This window comes from Danio rerio, chromosome 10 (assembly GCF_052040795.2).
Source record: "Danio rerio strain M-AB ecotype USA chromosome 10, GRCz13ab, whole genome shotgun sequence".
Lineage (NCBI taxonomy): Eukaryota > Metazoa > Chordata > Actinopteri > Cypriniformes > Danionidae > Danio > Danio rerio.
Window position 1 is genome coordinate 17,345,812 of NC_141030.1, and position 20,199 is coordinate 17,366,010.

Here is a 20,199-nt window from a genome sequence, read left to right on the forward strand (position 1 = left end):
TAGATTGTATGTAAAAAGAGGGATTGCACTTACTAATTAAAGTTTAAAATATTTTGTAACACTGCAAGCTTTAGATCAGGGTTTTCTCAAATATGTCTGTCATATATATGTGTGTGTGTGTGTGTGCGTGTGTGTGTGTGTGTGTGTGTGTGTGTGTGTGTGTGTGTGTATATAAACTTTATCGATATACTAATTCATTGCTGAACCTATTTAATTTCCAGATGATAGAGATCTTGAGCACATAGCAGATGGAAGTAACTCAGATGTGGATAACATGTAGAGTGGTGAGGAAGATGAAGATAAAGTTTGTTTACAACAAAAAACTCAAAATTAAAGTAAAAATGTTACAATGTTAATGTTTGGGATTTTTAAAATAAAGTTCAAGATTATACCAGCAATTATGTGTGTTTTTGTTTTTATTTTATGTTGGCAAAATGTTTAGGAAGTACAACTGTTCTGACACGATGTCCATTGAAATGGGCAAAAAAAAAAAAAAAAAAAAAAAAAAAATATATATATATATATATATATATATATATATAAATGTATACACACACACACACACGCATATATATATATATATATATATATATATATATATATATATATATATATATATATATATATATATATATATATATATATATATAAGGAATTTCACAAGAAAAATAATGGTGTCCTTGGTTTTAAACGTAACTTTATTCTTTTATGAGTTATTTACAAGCTCCCTCACATATACTAATGTGCCACAAACAGAACATAACCATTTTATTAAGGTGTATCTATATAAATAGCCCACCCGGTATATATAGACTTAAAGGGTGTTGAATTGGTATTATTATAACTTGGTCTCATTTATAGGAGCCTCAAAAACTGTGAAAACCAGGTGAAAACATTTTTACATTTTTCTGAAGCTGAACAGAATCCCGTCTGCAGGGGCTTAGTTGCAGCAACTCATGATGATTACATAAACTAAAATGAACATGTAACTAACATTGGACGTTATGTAATGTACGTCCAAAATGAACACGAATGTCTTGCCTGATACATATTTATAAGCCAATTATTCATTTGTCAGCTGATACCTCCCGCTAGCGTCTGGCTTAGCCAATCAGAACGCTCTATCGCGAGAACGTCAGCTCACCTATTTAATATCCACAAGCCGAGCAGCCAGCCTTTATCGTAGTAGTAGAATCCGGCTTGTAAAACGGTCGAGTCTGACGGTGAGAGTCGCATCCTGTGTTTGCACGTTGCACGTATGAAACTATAAAGCATGCCATGTTTATCTTCAGCTTTTCTGTGGCCGGAGCGGTTAGAAGGTAACGTTATAGCGAATTATACTATTTGACACACTTTATGCTGTATATGTTGTGCGACTGGATTGCCATTAACTGTACTACTAACCCAATGGAGGACTGTGTGACTGCGCTCATGTTATGTAGACAAGCTATAAATGCTCACACATACTAGGTCTTACCTTACAAGGTCTTAGTATTAAAGGATATCTGGTTATCTTTCTGGCTTCCCTTAAAACGAAGCAATGCATTTGGCATATGTTGTGTTAGTGTTAGTGCAGCACAGACAGCTCAAGTTCACATTCCCTATTTTGACAGACATGTGAAAGTGGTCATCGTTAGTACGCAAAACATTCACAGCATACAACCTTGCAACCAATCAGTTTTATTCACACTATTATGTAGCTTTTTTTTGTTTCTAAAGTTACCAGAGCAGCCATACAAGTCTTTATGCAGGCTCACATTTGCACGGTGATAATCACTGGATCTTTTGTGCTTCTTTGCAGGGTCATTTTATCCAGCTCAAGGCTCAAGATGACACTTCAAAATGGATCAGTCATATCCGCCCACAGCTGCTCCAGTACAGCTGACAAGAACAACAACAACCTGCGCTGGGATTTGACCCCAGAAGAGATCAGACATCGGACAGAGAAACTGATCCAGAGGATAAAACAAGCCTATGACACGGTCGGGTCAGTGGATATTGGAAAGGTGTGCTTTGAGAACACTCTGCAGGTCATTGCAGACGCCAAAGCAGATTATGCTGGTGAGTGGTGATAACTGATAGGAAATTGCTGTCATTTGAGTCTTTACACTTGCCTGGTTAGGTCGATTAAGGCAAGACACTGCAGGTGGGCAAGGTAAAAAAATTTTTAAAAAAAAGTATTCACCACACTTCTCCAGTTGATCGATTACGTTAAGGGGTTGTAAGATAAAATGAGTACGATGCAGAAGATCTCAATGAAAATGTTTATTCAGCATAGCAGTCTCAAAGTACATGGTAGTACCTTGTGTTCAGCCGGAGTCAGAATAAACCATGATTATTTTCTGTTCAGACATTTTATACCTTTTCTTCCCGTTTGATCATGTTAAACGAGTTTCTCTTTAAATGCTGAAGAACTATCCCAGAACTTTTTGTAGACTCACTCTACATGGCTTCTCCTTGAATATAAATTAGGTATTAGATGAGGTAAAAAGAATGAGCAAGTGGTTCTTTATGACTCACTACCTTTTTCATGCTACAGTTATCATTTTAAAGGAGTTACTTAAATGCTTAACTTGAGGAACTCTTCTCTCTATGATAAATAACCTCTTTGTTAAAAAGGAGCGTAGAACGCAATTGTGAAAAGACGTAGAAGTTGGGTTAACACAGGCTAGTTTTCTTACAGGTTAGTTTACCTAAATTTAAAATTATGTTATTAATTACTCACCCTCATGTTGTTTCAATCCTATGAGACCTTCTTCATCTTCGAAACACAAATGAAGATATTTTAGATGAAATCTGAGAGCTCTCTCATCCTCCATAGACAGCAACTGTCCTGAATTGTTTAAAGTCCAAAATAGGAACCAAAAACATTTTCAAAACATTCAATGTGACTTCAGTGGTTCAACTGTAATCATGTGAAGCTCCAAGAACACTTTTATGCACTTTTGTGAAAATGAAAGCTGTAAAAATGTCTGTTCGCCTATGATTTCTGCTTCAGATCAAAGTGCGTGTCACATTGCTGACTCTAAAGCCTGGTTTATACTTCTGCGTCGAGTGATCGGCGTGACCCACGGCGCCTTTCTTGCGCATTGCCGTGCCTTCATACTTCTGCATGCTCTCTGTGTTGCTCTGCAACAACATTTCTGAAACGCTGGGTGGCAGTAGGTTTTTATGTTTTTTGTGTCGAGTTTCTTTGCGAGTGTTTTGTTTTTTCCTGAAAGCTACCTTTATGTACAAGTAGCTAAAACTCGCTCATTCGGAAGCAAGAACTGGCGGACGTGCGACAACTTTAATCATATGGTAAATACAAAACATCTGGAACTCCTTCACAGGACTGGTATGCATTAGCTTAATCGGGCTCGGGGCTCTCAGCACCACCCGCGCTCGTCACAGCTACAAAGCTGACCAATCGCAGAGCTTGTGCTATGTGTCATTGCGTAGTTACATTTCAGCATCAGTGTCAGCCACCGCAAGGGCTATGCAACCACACAAAGGCTGCACCAGACCGTATGCACTAGGCTTGGGCGGTAATACGGTAATATGGTATAACGCGGGATCTAAAAATAGCAATGTTGTCAGTTTCAATACCATTATACCATCATGAAAAACAATGCACTTAAATAGGAGACAAGTATTTAATATTGAATATCCTTTATTTAATGGCTACAAAAACATATGCGTGATTGTCATCGAGAGAGAAAGAGAGGGAGGTGGCGAGTTTGACAGTATTTCCGGTTTCGAACGAACGAGAAGGGAAACGTGGCCAACCAGATTTCTTGCGGTCCAGGAATAAATTTCCGAATAACGCGTGGTATCAGTCGGTAACTCTGGTGTAATTTGAAAAGGAGCAGGTGCGCGGTCTAACAATATCGCTCCCAAGTGAGCACGCGAGCAATGTACTCTCTCTCTCTCTGTGTGTGTGTGTGTGTGTGTGTGTGTGTGTGTGTGTGTGTGCGTGTGTGTGTGCGTGTGTGCGTGTGTGCGTGCGTGCGTGCGTGCGTGCGTGCGTGCCTGTGTGCGTGAGGAGTGTCCGGCGCAGAAGAATACAAACAAGACAAACAGGTGACCGCGAACCTAAGGTCGCAAATACGGTATTCAGTTTCTAAATGATTTAGGCACAAGCCAACAGTTTGGTGACGCTGTCTGAGCCTTACATCATAATTTTTTTATTATACACGGTAATACTGGATACCAGGGTAAAAAATGGAAGAGGTTTGAGGGTATCAAAATTTGGATACCGCCCAATAATACGCATGCGCCTGACGCATAAGTATAAATTAGCCTTAAAGGCAACATGTCATATGCGTTGTAATTGCAAAAACATAGTTACAAGTCTTCTAAAATGTTCTTTAAATATGCAAATTAGTCATTATTTAATGAAATATACACAAATTTATGCATACATTTATAGCACATTTCCCAGAGATGGGTTGCGGCTGGAAGGGCATCCACTGCGTAAAAACTTGCTGGATAAGTTGGCGGTTCATGAATGAATTTATAGCACAAAAATCTAAGCACTGGAAGAAATTAGGTGAAAACAGATTAAAAGTTTATTAAACTTATTAAAAGTTTTGTAAGCATCACGGTGGCACAGTGGGTAGCATGATCGCCTTACAGCAAGAATGTCACTGGTTTGAGCAACGACAAGGTCAGTTAGCATTTCTGTGTGGAGTTTGTATGTTCTCCCCGTGTTTGCGTGGATTACCTCTAGGTGCTCCGCATTCCCCCACAGTCCAAAGACGTGGTACAGGTGAATTAAATAAGCTAAATTGCCCATAGTGTATGTGTGTGAATGCAAGAAGAGTCGGTTGTGGCTAGAAGGGCATCAGCTGTGTAAAACATATGCTGGTAAAGTTGGCAGTTCATTCCACTGTGGCAACTCCTGAATAATGAAAGGACTAATCCGAAAGATAATGAATGAACTAAAGTTTTTTAGAGAGGGAATTTTGGGTATCTCTTTCTATCACTGCCAGAAAATTTGTGGCATAATCAGACATTTTATGTATTAACATAAAGCTCACTAAAAACTTTTGGTATAAAAGCTGTTGAACTCAAAATTTTAAGGCTTAATGCATGGCATAATACTGATTTTAAGAAAATGGTCTTAAATGCAACAAAAAAACACGGTAAATATTTTCATTTTAATCTTTTTTTCACTTTAGAATGAAAAAAAGGTGCTTGACAGGTGAATTAATGTGTTGCATAAAAAATCCTGCAGTTTCTCTTTAGCATAATAATCGAGGAACATAGCTGCTGTACCATGCTAGCAGCAGGCGCAATGATATTATTATTCATATTGAATTGTACATATACAATGCACATATACATTTGTAATTATTTTCATATCTATCTTCATACCTCTGATTATTAATAGCAACCTGTACATATGTTCATCTATTGTAAATCTCTGTTCATTGTTAATACAACCTGGATATAATGTTTAATATACATCTATCATTACCCATAGTTTTTCTATAATTGCACTTCAGAACTTATTTATTTTGTACTTGCTGCTATTGCACTCCTGGTTAGATCTAAACTGCATTTTGTTGTCTTGTACATGTATAATGACAATAAAGTTGAATTTAATCTAATCTAATCCATATTATTCAGCAAAAGCCTGATTGTTATACTGGAATGAGATTATAGTTTGCCTTGGTCAATATAACTGCAGCAGAGTGAAGCTTTAAATGAGAAAATTATTAAAACTCTGGTCATTTTTGAACGAGATGCTTATGGTCTAATCCAATTTGATGATCTATGCTAACCTAAGCTAAAAGTAAATAAGTAAATAAGTAAATGAGTAAATAAGGCTCTTTCTAAAAAAGTGGAGTGAAATTTTAATGATATGGAAACCGTTTTATATATATATATATATATATATATATATATATATATATATATATATATATATATATATATATATATATATATATATATATATATATATATATATATATATATAATGCTGTGAAGTGAAGTGAAGTGAAGTTTTCTGTGCTGTGTTTCAGCTTCTCGTCATGTGTTGGACTTCCCCCAGTATGTCGCTCCATGTAAAGAGGTCAGGTTTGCGAGCACTGAGGCTGATAAACGTCTTTCAGATTTCGATGTTGAAGTGAGCATGAGGGCGGACGTGTTTCAGAGACTTTTAGTCCTGCAGGTACATCATGTCATATTCAGCATGAAAGCTAAATTTAATTCTGATAATTCTAGTGTGGTAAAAAAAACACTGTCACTTTCCAGAAGAAAAAAAGGAAACCAGTTTTGATACTGATAACTGATAAACCTTTAAAGACAGAAGTTGTTAAAATATTGCAAATGGTTTTATTGAGATTATTGTATCTCCTAATTTCACAGATAGTACAACAATACTACCTATACTACAATCCCAAATCAAACAAAGTTGGGACCAGATATGAACACAAATTATTTCATGTTTTGTCTGGTCAACTTCATTTAATTTGTAAATATGCATCCTTTCCTATTGGGACAGGAGCAATTTAGGGCTAGTAATCAGGTCAATTAGTTAAATAATGATAATGTCAACAGATGATTGTAATTAAGATTGGTTACAAAAGCAGCATCCAAGAAAGGTCTAGTTCAGCAGTCTCAAACTCAAGGGAGGCCATTTCAGTGACAGATTAGAAAAATCTGAAGGAATTTCTGTGCGTAAAGGATAACGCCCCATTCACACGGGGCGTCAGCGTCAACGCTTCCCATTCACTTTGAATGGGTGATGTCAGGCGTTGCCGAACTGCATTGTGGATCCGTCGGCGCCGCTTCAGAAGTGTTGCTTGCTGCAGAAGTTGGGACTAGCTCAACTTTTTTTAAGCGCTGACGGAAGCGTCACCCAATCAGATCGCTGTATGCAAATACACCAGCTAGACAGTGGCCTATTACTGACTGAATTTCATTGGCTGACGCTTCTATGACGATCGTTTCAGCCCCAACTTCAGACACGCCTTCAGTCAAGCGTTGACACTGAAGCCCCGTGTGAATGGGGCGTAAGGGCGAAAGCCTAAGCTAAACAACCGTGATCTTCAATCGCTCAAGGGTTACTGCATCAAGACTTTTTATTCATTTACAGGCAATATCACCACATGGGCTCAGGACTACTTTGGCAAACCTTTGTCATTTGGCAAAACTTATGTATTTGTACCACAATACATAATTACAACAAATGTCAGTTAAAACTGTACTCTGCCAAAGGAAGCCCTATGTAAACAGTGTCCAGAAGCACGACTTCTCTGGGCTTAGAGGCTACTGGGATGGACTGTCACACAGTGGAAACGTATACTGTGCTCAGATGATTCAGTATTTTTGGGTGAAATGGATGCCGTATGCTCCAGAGCAATGAAGAAAAAACAATTATCCAGACTGTTACCAGCTACAAGTCCTAAAGCCAGGGTCTGTCATGGTATGGGTTGTGTCAGTACCCTTGGCAAAGGTAATATGCACTTCTGCGATGACACCAATAATGCTGAAAAGTACATCGAGATTTTAGAGCACAGTATGCTGCCTTCTTTTCTAGGGACACCCATGAATATTTTAACAAAACAATGCAAAACCACATTCTGCACACATTACAGTCCTGGCTTTAGAGGAAAAGGATACAGGTACTTGAGGATATCTGTCCTAAACAGCAGTCCTGACCTGTCTCCAATTTGTGGTGCATTTTGAATACAAAATGCGACAATTAAGACCTCGTACTGTTGCCTACCTTAAGACTTGTTTCCAGTAAAAACAGGAAAAAAAAAACACTTCTGAAACACTTCATCACTTGGTGTCTTCAGTTCCTAAACATATTTTAAGGATTGTGAAAAGGAATGGCTACATTACAAAGTGGAAAATGCTTTACTGTTTACATTTACTCTTCAAATGGGCTGCAAGAACCAAATTGTAATACGTGTTTATTTAAAAGACAACAACAACAAAACAATAAAAATCATGAGGCACAAATTTAATAATGTTTGTTGTAATGTCTTTAATGAAATACAAGAAAAAGTAAATTTAGAAATCACCACTTTTTTCTTTGCGTTTTCCAAACTGTCCCAACTCTATCTGATTTGGGGTTTAAACACTATAAAGTGTTAGTTGAACAATAACTTCAATCCTGTAGTAATTTGGAAACCACATTGTGTGTTGAAGATGAAGAAAATGATTCTAAGTTAGTACTCTGTACTACTTTATTTATGCATAGTCAAAAATAGTATCAAACTCTGGTTTGCTTTACTTTTGTGATGTCTTTCTGATATGGATTTTATTTTGTTGTAATAGACTTTGATTAGAATTTAAAAAATGTGTAAGTCTTAAAAAATACCTTTATTTGTAATTACACACTAAACAAATTATTCTGTTGCCATACACAATTTTTATTAATTCATTCTTACATTCATTTTCTTGTCGGCTCAGTCCCTTTATTAATCCGGGGTCACCACAGCGAAATGAACCGCCAACTTATCCAGCAAGTTTTTACGCAGCGGATGCCCTTCCAGCCGCAACCCATGTCTGGGAAACAATTTTTTTTTTTTATTATATTATTCTTAATTTTATTTTAAATGTTTTATTTATTTTATAAGCTTTAGTTGAAGTCAGATATTCAACAATTTTTTAAATGTAGTGTTATAAAGTCACTTTTATAACTTACAATTCTGACTTCCTAACTCATAAATGTGACTCATCTCAAAATTTGAATTTGAATTTTGAATTTATTGAATGGGATAGCCCCTTGAGATGAATCATCTCATTTTCGAGGGGGTCCCTAAAAGTTTACAAAAATGTAGACAATTTTTTCTTGCATTTGAGAGATATAGTCACAATTCTGACTTTCTAACTCACAGTTTCAACTTTAAAATTCTGACTTTAGATTGTGCAATTGTGACTTTATTTCTCTGAATTCTCAGAAATAAATAAATAAATAAATACTTTTGAAGATAAAACTTAAGATCTTAAGATTTTGTAACAAATGTATCTGTAATTTTATCAGTATTTAAATGTTAAATTTTATAGATATTCATACCACCTATGTATGTACTGTCAGTTTTTGAGAATTAATGAATAAATGTGGTGTTGTTTTAAGTTATCAAAATGACCTCTGGAGACACAGTGATTCAGTTGTTAGCACTGCCTCACAGCAAGACGTTTGCTGGTTCGAGCCCCAGATCGGTCAGTAGTGATTTCTGTGTGGAGTTTGCATGTACTCCCTGTGTCCACATGGGTTTCCTCTGGGTGCTCCGGTTTCCCCCTTAGTCCAAAGACATGTGCCATAGGTGAATTGAATAAGCTAAATTGCCAGTAGTGTATGTGTGTGAATGTAAGAGTGTATGTGTATTTACCAGTGCTGGAAGGGTTGCTGGATAAGCTGGCTGTTTATTAAGTTGTCGTGACCCCGAAAAGAAAATGAATGAATGAATGAATGAATGAACATGACCTCTGTCAACAATCATAAATGGAAACCTTTTATCTGCTGGTACTAAAAAGACATTTTGCAAGTCGGCAGCCAGGTCCAGTTTCATAGAGGTGACCTATAAAATGAGGCATTTGGCAGTGCTGGACAAACCCATTAAGACTTTGTACAAAACAGTTTCATGTTGCGCTTTTACAAATTAAAATGATGATCTCATTGTAAAAATCTCCCGTTGTAGTGAGCGTCCTGCTGTTCTACTCATTTGATGAGGCTGTCCTCTCTCCCTGGTTTTTACTACCTGTTTAATTGAGCTGTAAATGAAATGATCGCAATATTTCTCTAGTATGGACTCTTCACTGTCCTCATTGTGACCCTGTTGAAGACTCCGTTCATAGGAAAGCATGTGACACCAATGCGGTGTCGGACTTGTATGTTTGGCCAGTTGTCAAAAACGTAGAAGTAAACTTAACTGGTGGCATTCACTGTGCATGCTTCAGCATTTCCCACTTTATCTTCATAGGAAAAACAGTCCTGTGATTTACTGCCTGAGTCAGAGAGATTCCTGGGACGACTTATAAAGTTAGGAAAACGGAATGGATTACATTTGTCTGAGGATATACAAGATGTGGGTTTGTTTGTTTTTTTTTTGTTTACTACAAACTTAGCTTTAAGGATGAACTGACAATTCTTTTTAGACTCTATGGAACGTATTGCTTGCAATTTTAGTTACTGTAGTCATCTCAACAGTGTTAACCTTAGTGCAACTTGCAGTTATAGAAATCCTGTTAAAAAGAATTTTAATAATAATGTTTTACAATAATTCTGATAAGAAGCATTAAAAACTAGAGAATATAAAATTAGTTTAGAATTGTATTTTAAGTTATTACAACTATAAAAATTAACATATACTACTATTTTACTACTACTACTAATAATGATGATGATAACTATACTTAATAATATATGTTTTAAAATAATTATGAAGAAATATTAAGTATTAAGTAACAAAATTTGATTAGAATTGTAATTAAAACAACTTAAAAAACAAATATCAGAATTAATTTGAAACAATTTAAAATGCTTTATTATTATTTTTTATTATTATTTTGTGTATATTTGTTTTTTAAGTTGTTTTAACTCCAATTACAATAGAAATAGAAACAGAAATATTAAGTATAAAATTTGTTTAGAATTGTAAATTGAATTGTAAAAACTATATAAAAACAAAAATAGAACAATTATAATAATTATAATAAAATAAATGTATTTATTTATATATTTATTTATTTAATAAATTTTAAAATAATTCTGATAAGAAATATTAAATATTAGGGATCATAAAATTTGTTCAAAGTTAGAAATTAGAAAAGAAATCCACAAATTAGTTAAGAAGATCATTGGTAAAGCTTTTGCCCTATATATTTCCCGTTATTTATCTTCTGACTTGTAAAACTGGTCTGCATCTTAGTCATGGACTAGAATCTGTTACACCTTTGTACTTATCTAGCAAGAAAATTTTTTCTTTTGTTATGGTCCTAATAATAGATGGCTATAGTATTGTATAATGCTATATTGTTAATTTTTTTTTAATAAATGTTGTATAAATAAATAAAAAATAATAATAATCACGACAGGCAGAAATTGTAATTTGAGTTAACAACTATTAAAAAAATTATACATATATTTTACATATATAATTATACTTTATATACATATACATATATAAAAATTATAATATAATTTAATATTAATATAAATAAAAATTATAATATAATTTTTATCATGTCATGTAAAGCTGATTTTTCAGCAGCCGTTGATTTCTTCGCATTTGTTTTTTAGGTTTAATTGTATAATTTTTTAAAAATTATTATTTAAATTAATAATTTGAACTGAGCATTTTTTTCATAATGTCTCATCTGTTTTGTCATTAGGAAATTAAGTCAATTTCTAAGCAAATAAGTGAACTCTCCATAGATTTCAACCGAAATCTGAATGAAGAAAATACAGTGCTTTTGTTCTCGAAAGAAGATCTTGGTAAGCTTGTTTATCTGTGGTTTATCACACATATTAGTGAATTTATTTAGCACATTACACATTGTCTCCTTCCTTTCTCCAGTTGGTCTTGCCGAAAGCTACGCGAACGGCCTGGAAAAAACGGAAGATGGACAGTACAAAGTTACCCTCGCGTATCCTCACTACTTTCCTTTAATGAAAAGATGTCATGTCCCTGAAACCAGGAGGAAGATGGAGAAGGCCTTTCATAGCAGATGCAAAGATGTAAGTTAGGTACATTAGCATATACAGTTGTATATCAGAATTATTAAACCCCATTGCATTTTTTGCCTTTTTAAAATATTTTCCAAATGTTTAACAGAGCAAGGAAATTCCCACAGTATGTCTGATAATATTTTTTTTTCTGGAGAAAGTCTTATTTGTTTTATTTAGGCTAGAATAAATGTAGTTTTTAATTTTAAAATTTTTAGCCCCTTTAAGCTATATATTTTTTCAACAGTCTACAGAACAAACCATCATTATACAATAACTTGCCTAATTACCCTAATCTGCCTAGTTAATCTAATTAACTTAGTTAAGCCTTTAAATGTCACTTTGAGCTGTATAGAAGTGTCTTGAAAATGATCTAATAGAATAATATTTACTGACATCATGGCAAAGATAAAATAAATCAGTTATTAGAAATGAGTTAATAAAACTGTTATGTTTAGAAATGTGTTGAGAAAATCTTCTCTCCATTAAACAGAAATTGGGGAAAAAAATAACGGGGGCTAATAATTCAGGGGGTTTAAAAATTCGGACTTTAACTTTATTGTGATAATGCATATAATGCTACATTATATTGTTATTGTGGACACTTTAAAGTATAGAATAATTCAGTATTTTAAAATCACCAAAAAAAAAAACTGATGATTGTATTGGCGGTGGTGTTTATTACAGCATCAATTACTTTCACACTTAATAGGCTTTTTATTTTCAAAAAAACATTTACACATCTTAACTTGGTCTATGACATGCTTGAGAAACCGACAAAAATGTTTTAATTGTTAATAGAATTATTGTTTGTCATCACAATACAATATTGCACCATTTGTTAGCATTAGTTAAAGCAAACAGTGGTGCGTAACCATTTCCGTAAACCATCATTAGCCAACTAAGGTCACAAATTCTGTTGTTACAAACACAGTTTGTTGATTTGGCATTTCCCAAATCCATCATTCCAACGAACATTCACAAACTACTTCACTTGTACCAGTACAAACTAGTACGCTTACAACTACACCTCTAGAGCTGTAGTTAGAAGCATAGTTCCTGGTTATGTTCAATTCCCAATTATCCCCCCTATTCCTTTGAACGTTCCAACATTTAAACTTGGAATGATCTTAGGTGTAATTTGCGATTTTCAGTTTTACAATTGCGTTTCATTCATAGTGCACTTTAAAAACATTTAGGCCGTTTTAAACACAGCCATGGCTCATAACGAAAGCTATATATGGCCTATTATTTAAGAGCAGAATTTATGTTATGTCTCCAAAGCTTGTAAAAACTAAAATATATAGCACACATAATGGTTTTACTCTATAGTTGGCTTTTTGTTGAGAAATGTATCTGTTTTTGTATATGACATGGGCCTGTTGGTTAGCACATTTGTGCAGTGGTCTCGTTTATTCCTGTTTATGTAAACCACTTTTAATTGTCACTGTGTCAGACATGTGCTATATAAATAAACTTGCATTGCCTTGCCTTAAATGTGTCAAATACAATAATTAAAAAATAAAAAATACAAAAAACAATATCCACTTAATAAAAATAATAAGTATTATTATTAAGTAGGACATTTCTTAATGTCTTAATAAAAAGCCTACTATAAATTGCAACCATTAATGATTTATATGATTTATATATGAGATTAAAATTTGTGTTAACTAAATGGTTTCATTTCATTTAGAATAGAATATGGAATATTTTCAATAATATTTGTAAAAGAAACCCATGCCCTATATGTGCCCTTTTTATATATATATATATATATATATATATATATATATATATATATATATATATATATATATATATATATATATATATATATATATATATATATATATATATATATATTCATTGAGTTCGTTTTTGTACCTCACTTAAAAGATCTGTGATGACTTGACAGACCCTGGATCTTTCAATCATGATAACAGATCTCTGATTTCCAAACTTGTTTGAAGGACCAATTTATCCAGAATGAAAAATCTGGATGGATTGATCTGAGGTTACAGCATGTAACATAGATCTATCCATTTTCAAAACTATGATCAGCAATGCAACGATTGGCTGACGGCTAGACAATAGCGTAATGACCTCATGTAATTAGTATTCAATCACCAGCCATGTTAGAAACCATTTAAAAGTTCAAGTAGAAATAAATAAATGCATTATTAATTCTTATTCAATGTTTACAGGTGAACACTGCTATTCTAGAAAAGCTTATTGAGCTGCGGGCAAGGCTAGCCAATCTACTGGGCTTCAGCAGTCATGCCAATTACATGCTGGAAATGACCATGGCCAAAAACTCAGAGAACGTGGCCAGATTTCTTGGTAGGTGTCTTGTGTTTTGATTTCTTTCTTTGTGTTAATGAACATTACTTTTATTGTCAGTCTCACACACACAGGTTAAGTCTAGAGTCGCTGGCAGTTAGGTGACCCCTGTAATCACGATCTGTTGTAAAAGTGACATGACAGTTTTATGTGGTCATCTGTCTGTGACTCTTCTTGCAGCTTTTATTGTTCATTGGTGTAGCTTATGAATCCTTATTTATAACATGATGACAGTTTTAATGTTACAGGCGGTTTTACTGATGCTAATGAAAAATAAATGATTTGTATACCACTAATTGTAACGAACCAGACAGAATACCAGAGGTGCTTGAAAAATAAGGTCAGTTTATTAGGGATAAGCTCAACACAGGCAGGCTGCTGCACGCGGAGCCTCTGCGGTCCGCAGGACTGGAGAAAACTAACTAATGTTCTAAAGAGAACTGAAGGATCACGCTAAACTAGTCAGTGGAGAGGTAGAGGAGGAGAGCTGACGATAGCTGACAAACCCCGGCTGGGAACAGGATGCAGACAGGCACTTGAGAGAGCTGGCAGGGTAAGACATAAGAGCTGAGAACAAACACGAAGAGCACACTAGACACGACTTACAGGACAGAACAGATAACAGGTTGAGTTTGGGTGGTTGATCCACAAACAACAAGACGTATCACTTGTATGGTATAATAATCTGACACTGAAACAAAGCAATGATAGTTAATGGAGAGGGCCTACAGCTGAGAGACAAAAAACAATACTGAGAGTGAGAGAATTAATGAGATCAGACCTGGCTCATGACATTAATATGGAACTATTCAAGTGTTGTGAGTAAAAATGGTAGATAATATGTCTTTGGTCAGTCAGTAAACAAAAAGGTAAATATCATACACAGTTTTTACTTGGAAAAAGACCTGATTTGATAGTGCTGCTTTATAATAATATCAATAATGCAAGTTTAGCCTCTTAGAAATGCGCATATGACAGTTGAATTGAGAGTAACTGGATCATGAATTAAGATCCGGATGTTACTTTTATAAACTGTCTGTAAAAACAAAAAAAGTTTACATTATATAGTTTATTATACGTTATACACTCACTGGCCATTTTATTAGCTACACCTAATGCTAACCTTATTAGCTACTAGTATTTGGTTGGACCCCATTTTGCCTTTAGAAATGCCTTACCTCGCATACATGATGCAAATCTCCTGTTCCACCATATGCCAAAGGTGCTCTCTTGGATTGAGATCTGGTGACTGTAGAGGTCATACAGTGTAGAGGAGTACAGTGAACTCATTGTCATGTTTAAGAAACCAGTCTGAGAAGATCTGCGCTCTATGACATGGTGCGTTACCATCAGAATATGGTACACTGTGGTCATAAAGGGATGGACATGGTCAGCAGCAACATTACTCTGGTAGGCTGTGGCGTTGATGCAATGCTTAATTGGTACTAATGGGTCCAAAGTGTGCAAAGAAAATAGTCCCCACACCATTACACCACTACTACCAGCCTGAACCGTTAATACAAGGCAGGATGGATTCATGCTTTCATGTTGTTGTTGCCAAATTCTGACCCTACCATCCGAATGCGGCAGCAAAAATCAAGAATCATCAGACCAGGCAATGTTTTTTCCAATCTAATTCCAGTCTAATTTTGGTAAGCCTGTGCGAATTATAAGCTCAGTTTCCTGTTCTTAGCTGACAGGAGTGGCACCCGGTGTGGTCTTCTGCTGCTGTAGCCCATCCGCCTCAAGGTTGTGCGTTCAGAGATGCTCCTCTGCATACCTTGGTTGTTGTAACGAGTTGTTATTTGAGTTACTGTTGCCTTTCTATCAGCTCGAACCAGTCTGGCCATTCTCCTCTGGCATCAACAAGGCATTTGTGCCCACAGAACTGGCGCTCACTGGATATTTTTCTGACCAATTTCTGTAAACTCTAGAAATGGTTGTGCGTGAAAATCCCAATAGATCAGCAGGTTCTGAAATACTCAGTCTGGCACCAACCATGCCCCATTCATAGTCACCTAAATCACTTTCTTCCTCATTCTGATGAACATTTTGAACTGCAGCAGATCACCTTGATCATGTCTACAAGCCTAAATGCATTGGCTGATTAGAAATTTGCTAAACAAATAGTTGGATAGGTGTACATAATAAAGTGCCAGATTGTACAGCTTATTACACATTTGTAGATGGCAAAAACAATTATTTGTAACAACCTTAGCATTATAGTTCAAAAGCGGCCAACATTTGCTTTTGCTTTCTGTGACATTTGGAAAAACAAAAACTTAAATGCACATGCTCACGTAATATGTCTAATGAACAAAAACAATACAGTAATTACATATATTACTTTACTCATTTCTCATATTTAATACATTAATAACGTGAGCAAATTCAATATAAACAAATCAAATTTAGCAAGTGGCCATAATTTTTGTCAGAGTTGATGATTTGTTGATGTAAAAGCCTGTTGCTCAAAGTTGCAACTGTTTTCTGCATCAGGTTTGTGTAGAACAAAGATGCCAAAACTAGGGCCCGCAGGCCAAAGTTGGTCCATTCTAACCTTTGATTTGGCCCACCAATATATCTTTAAAAATCGTCATTTTGAATGCCTTTTACTTGTTTGTTTTGTAATCTTTGAGTTTTGTCAATCATTAAAGTTTTAAAAAAAATGTAAATAGTGTCACTCGACGGCTATCAGGCAGGGTACAAGACATTAGCGAGCAAATTAAGGCAAAGGCTGGTGCAGCTTAGTGTGTTCAGCATTGAAATCTATTGTATTAATGGGATTGTTTATGTTTTTGCTGTAATAAATTTAATAGACATTTTTTAAACATACTGCATTTGTTAACATAAAGCTATATTTTCTAGTTACTTTTAAATATTAGGAAATAATTGATCAGATTACTCATTGAAACTTTAATGTACCTTCAACCCACAGCTCACAGTTAAGTTTGGTTTTTCACCCTTTATGATAAAAAGCTGTATTATTTGCCATTTAAACTACAGTAGTCAAAATTTGAAATGGTTCAACCCCATTGTGAAAGTTGTCCTAAAACTACTGAACATCACCCGTTCTTTTTTTGAAAAACATTTTGGTCCACTTCAAATATTGATTACTGTAGTTATAGAAAGCTGTGGATACTCGCATCAATAAAGCATTATTTTTGTGACAATGTTTAATAATATTTTATAATTTTTACATTATTGTGAGGGTTGGGTTTATGGTTGGGGTGGGGGTAGGCATTAATAAAATACAATTCAATTGATAATTTAATAAATAATATAAATAATACTTGGTATAATTACTTTTGTATATTACTTTGATGGTTGGGATGGTGGTAGACTAAATAAAACCCATTTTAATGGGTAATTTATTAAATATTATGAATAATACTTGGTATAATTACTGTTTTTATATTACTTTGATGGTTAGGGTGGGGGTAGATGTTAAAAAAAACAATTTAATGGGTTATTTTATAAATAATACAAATAATACTTGGTTGAATACATTTTTTATATTACTTTGGTGGTTGGGATGGTGGTAGACTAAATAAAACCCAATTTTATGGGTAATTTAATAAATATTATAAATAATACTTGGTATAATTACTGTTTTTATATTACTTTGATGGTCAGGGTGGGGGTAGACGTTAATAAAAACCCAATTTAATGTGTAATTTAAGAAATAATATGAACAATACTTGGTATAATTACTGTTTTTATATTACTTTGAGGATTGAGGTGGGGGTAGGTGTTAATAAAACAATTTAATGTGTAATTTAATAAATAATATGACTAATACTTGGTATAATTACTGTTTTTATATTACTTTGATGGTTAGGGTGGGGGTAGACTAAATAAAACCCAATTTAATGGGTAATTTAATAAATATTATAAATAATACTTGGTATAATTACTGTTTTTATATTACTTTGATGGTTAGGGTGGGGTAGGTGTTAATAAAACCCAATTTAATGGGTCATTTAATAAATAATATGACTAATACTTGGTATAATTACTGTTTTTATATTACTTTGATGGTTAAGGTGGGGGTAGACGTTAATAAAAACCCAATTTAATGTGTAATTTAATAAATAATATGAATAATACTTGGTATAATTACTGTTTTTATCTTACTTTGATGTTAAGGTGGGGGTAGGTGTTAATAAAACACAATTTAATGGGCAATTTGATTTTACTGTTTAGTGGTCATGTAACTTCATTCGTTCAGTGAAGTGCATTCATTCAAGTTTGCATAAGGGCGATGAATGGTCCATGTGCTGCTCCGCAATACATTTCAAATATGTGCAGATACCCTATATGGTGGCATCATTTCAATATGCTTCTGCAATGTCACAACATTTATTCCCATCCAGAGTTGCATACATATTTTCCCAACCTCATGTATAGATGATAGGAGAGTCAGACCGCTGAGTAAAGTCTCCTCCTGTGCATCGCAAACATTCTCAATAGGGTTAAGATCTGGACTCTGTGGTGGCCAATCCATGTGTAAAAATGATGTCTCATGCTGCCAGAGCCACTCACTATTTGAGATTGATGAATACTGGTTTGGTCATCTTGAAATATACTCATGGCAAGAGAAAATCCAGTGTATGGAGTAATCTGGCCAATCAGTATGTTCAGGTAGACCCTTATTGTTTGGGCAGGTAAAGTTGCTGAACCTAAATCTGATCAACTGCGGAATCCCCAGATTATTGTACTGTGCCCGCAGGCTTGTATGGTAGGCACTAGGCATGATGGGTGCATCCCTTCATCCATCTCTCTTCAAACCCTGATGCTACCATCACCCTGAACAGGGTAAATCTGGACTCATCAGACCACATGACCTTCAGAGTCCAGATCATGCTCCAGAAACCAATCACTATGCTTCCTAGCAAATTGAAGCAAATGGGTTTTCATATGGCTACATACTCAATCCCCCTAGAGTTCCCTTCAGAAGAGTGTGGAATTGCTTTAAACTTTTATCTGTTAAACAGAGCCAGCCATGAGTTCTGTTCTTGTGTTTTATGATTTGTTTTTTCCAGATGTTTAAGTGATTGATGATCTCGACCATTCAAGATTAGTTTTGACCATATTTCTTTATCTAAGTTAAAGGTTATCCACCATCCTTCCAGTTTTTATGTGTTGGACAGCTCTTAACACACTTTAGTAGTTCAATGTTTCTTTGGTTATTGCCTCCTAATAATTTGACTCTTCTGAAACAGATTAACACAGGATCTGACGTTTAAGAAATGAGAAGCTGCTCTCTGCTTTAGTTAGAGTTAAAGGTGCAGTTGGTGATTGTCTTCAGAAGCATTTTTTGTTGTGCTGGTTGAAAGTCTCTTCACAGTCTAAAAGTAATGATTACAGTAAATGATCTAAATGTATTTATATGTATTTTTATATTTTGGGTAAGGCATAAAACAAAAAAATGCTTATCCAATTAAATAGAGTCAGGCCAACATCTCTCATGATTCCGATAAGTACCCCAATCTGTCTGTCAACAAATGCCGATTTGAACAACTGCGCAGCCGTTTGTACGCAGCTCCGCCGACCGCTGCGCGTTCACGAGCGAGAGCAAGCGTGCGCGATCGGTAAAAACCTGCTGAATCAAAACTTTTTAAAAACCTAAATCAATATTGGAGTTACCTTTGCACGCTGGAGAAAGGATTACCAATGGCTGAAGGATTTCTTATTAGACGGTTAATGTTCTGTTTTAGCTTCGCGCAAAGCTAGTGCAATGTTGGATGTTGTTGTTACAATTGGGTTATATCTTCACAGAAGTGTTGTTCAGCCATTAAAATGTTCCGATGAAAGATTGATAAGACTATTTTCATTTTCATAGGGGCCTTTTACAGCATCAACAATGTAGATTTTAATTAGTTTAACAACAAAACACAAGTAAATAGCGCTGTTCCGCCTAGTCTCTCCCTATATTGTTTACCATGCAACACTAAATATTTGCTCTAAAATAGCATGACAGTTTGGCTTGCTCCCCGCCGGACGAGCACTAGTCGCTTTTAACACATGAGAGAGGGTTCATTTGCTGTGCTCGTGTTTAAGGAGGCGTGGCTATAGATGTCAGGGGAGGGACTGTGATTCAAGGATTTATGCTAAGCTGTTAGCATTGTGGTAGATCACCTACTGCACCTTTAAATAACTCGTTAGCAGCTGGAAATTAATTA

At 34.9% G+C, this 20,199-nt stretch overlaps 1 protein-coding gene across 6 annotated transcripts in view; it reads left to right on the forward strand.

The window, feature by feature from the left end:
- The first annotated feature begins 1,175 nt into the window (after positions 1-1,175).
- Positions 1,176-20,199, forward strand: part of nln (neurolysin (metallopeptidase M3 family)) — a 38,307-nt gene continuing 19,283 nt past the window's right edge. For 3 of the 6 annotated variants that reach the window (XR_015500336.1, XM_087269347.1, XM_087269348.1), the window contains exons 1-7: positions 1,180-1,223; positions 1,802-2,061; positions 6,012-6,160; positions 9,927-10,031; positions 11,338-11,440; positions 11,523-11,683; positions 13,879-14,014. Coding sequence is in view for 5 of the 6 variants with exons in the window: in XM_087269347.1 (XP_087125473.1) it covers positions 1,830-2,061; positions 6,012-6,160; positions 9,927-10,031; positions 11,338-11,440; positions 11,523-11,683; positions 13,879-14,014 (886 nt within the window). In the remaining variant the exon portion in view is untranslated. 6 annotated transcript variants of the gene reach the window in all.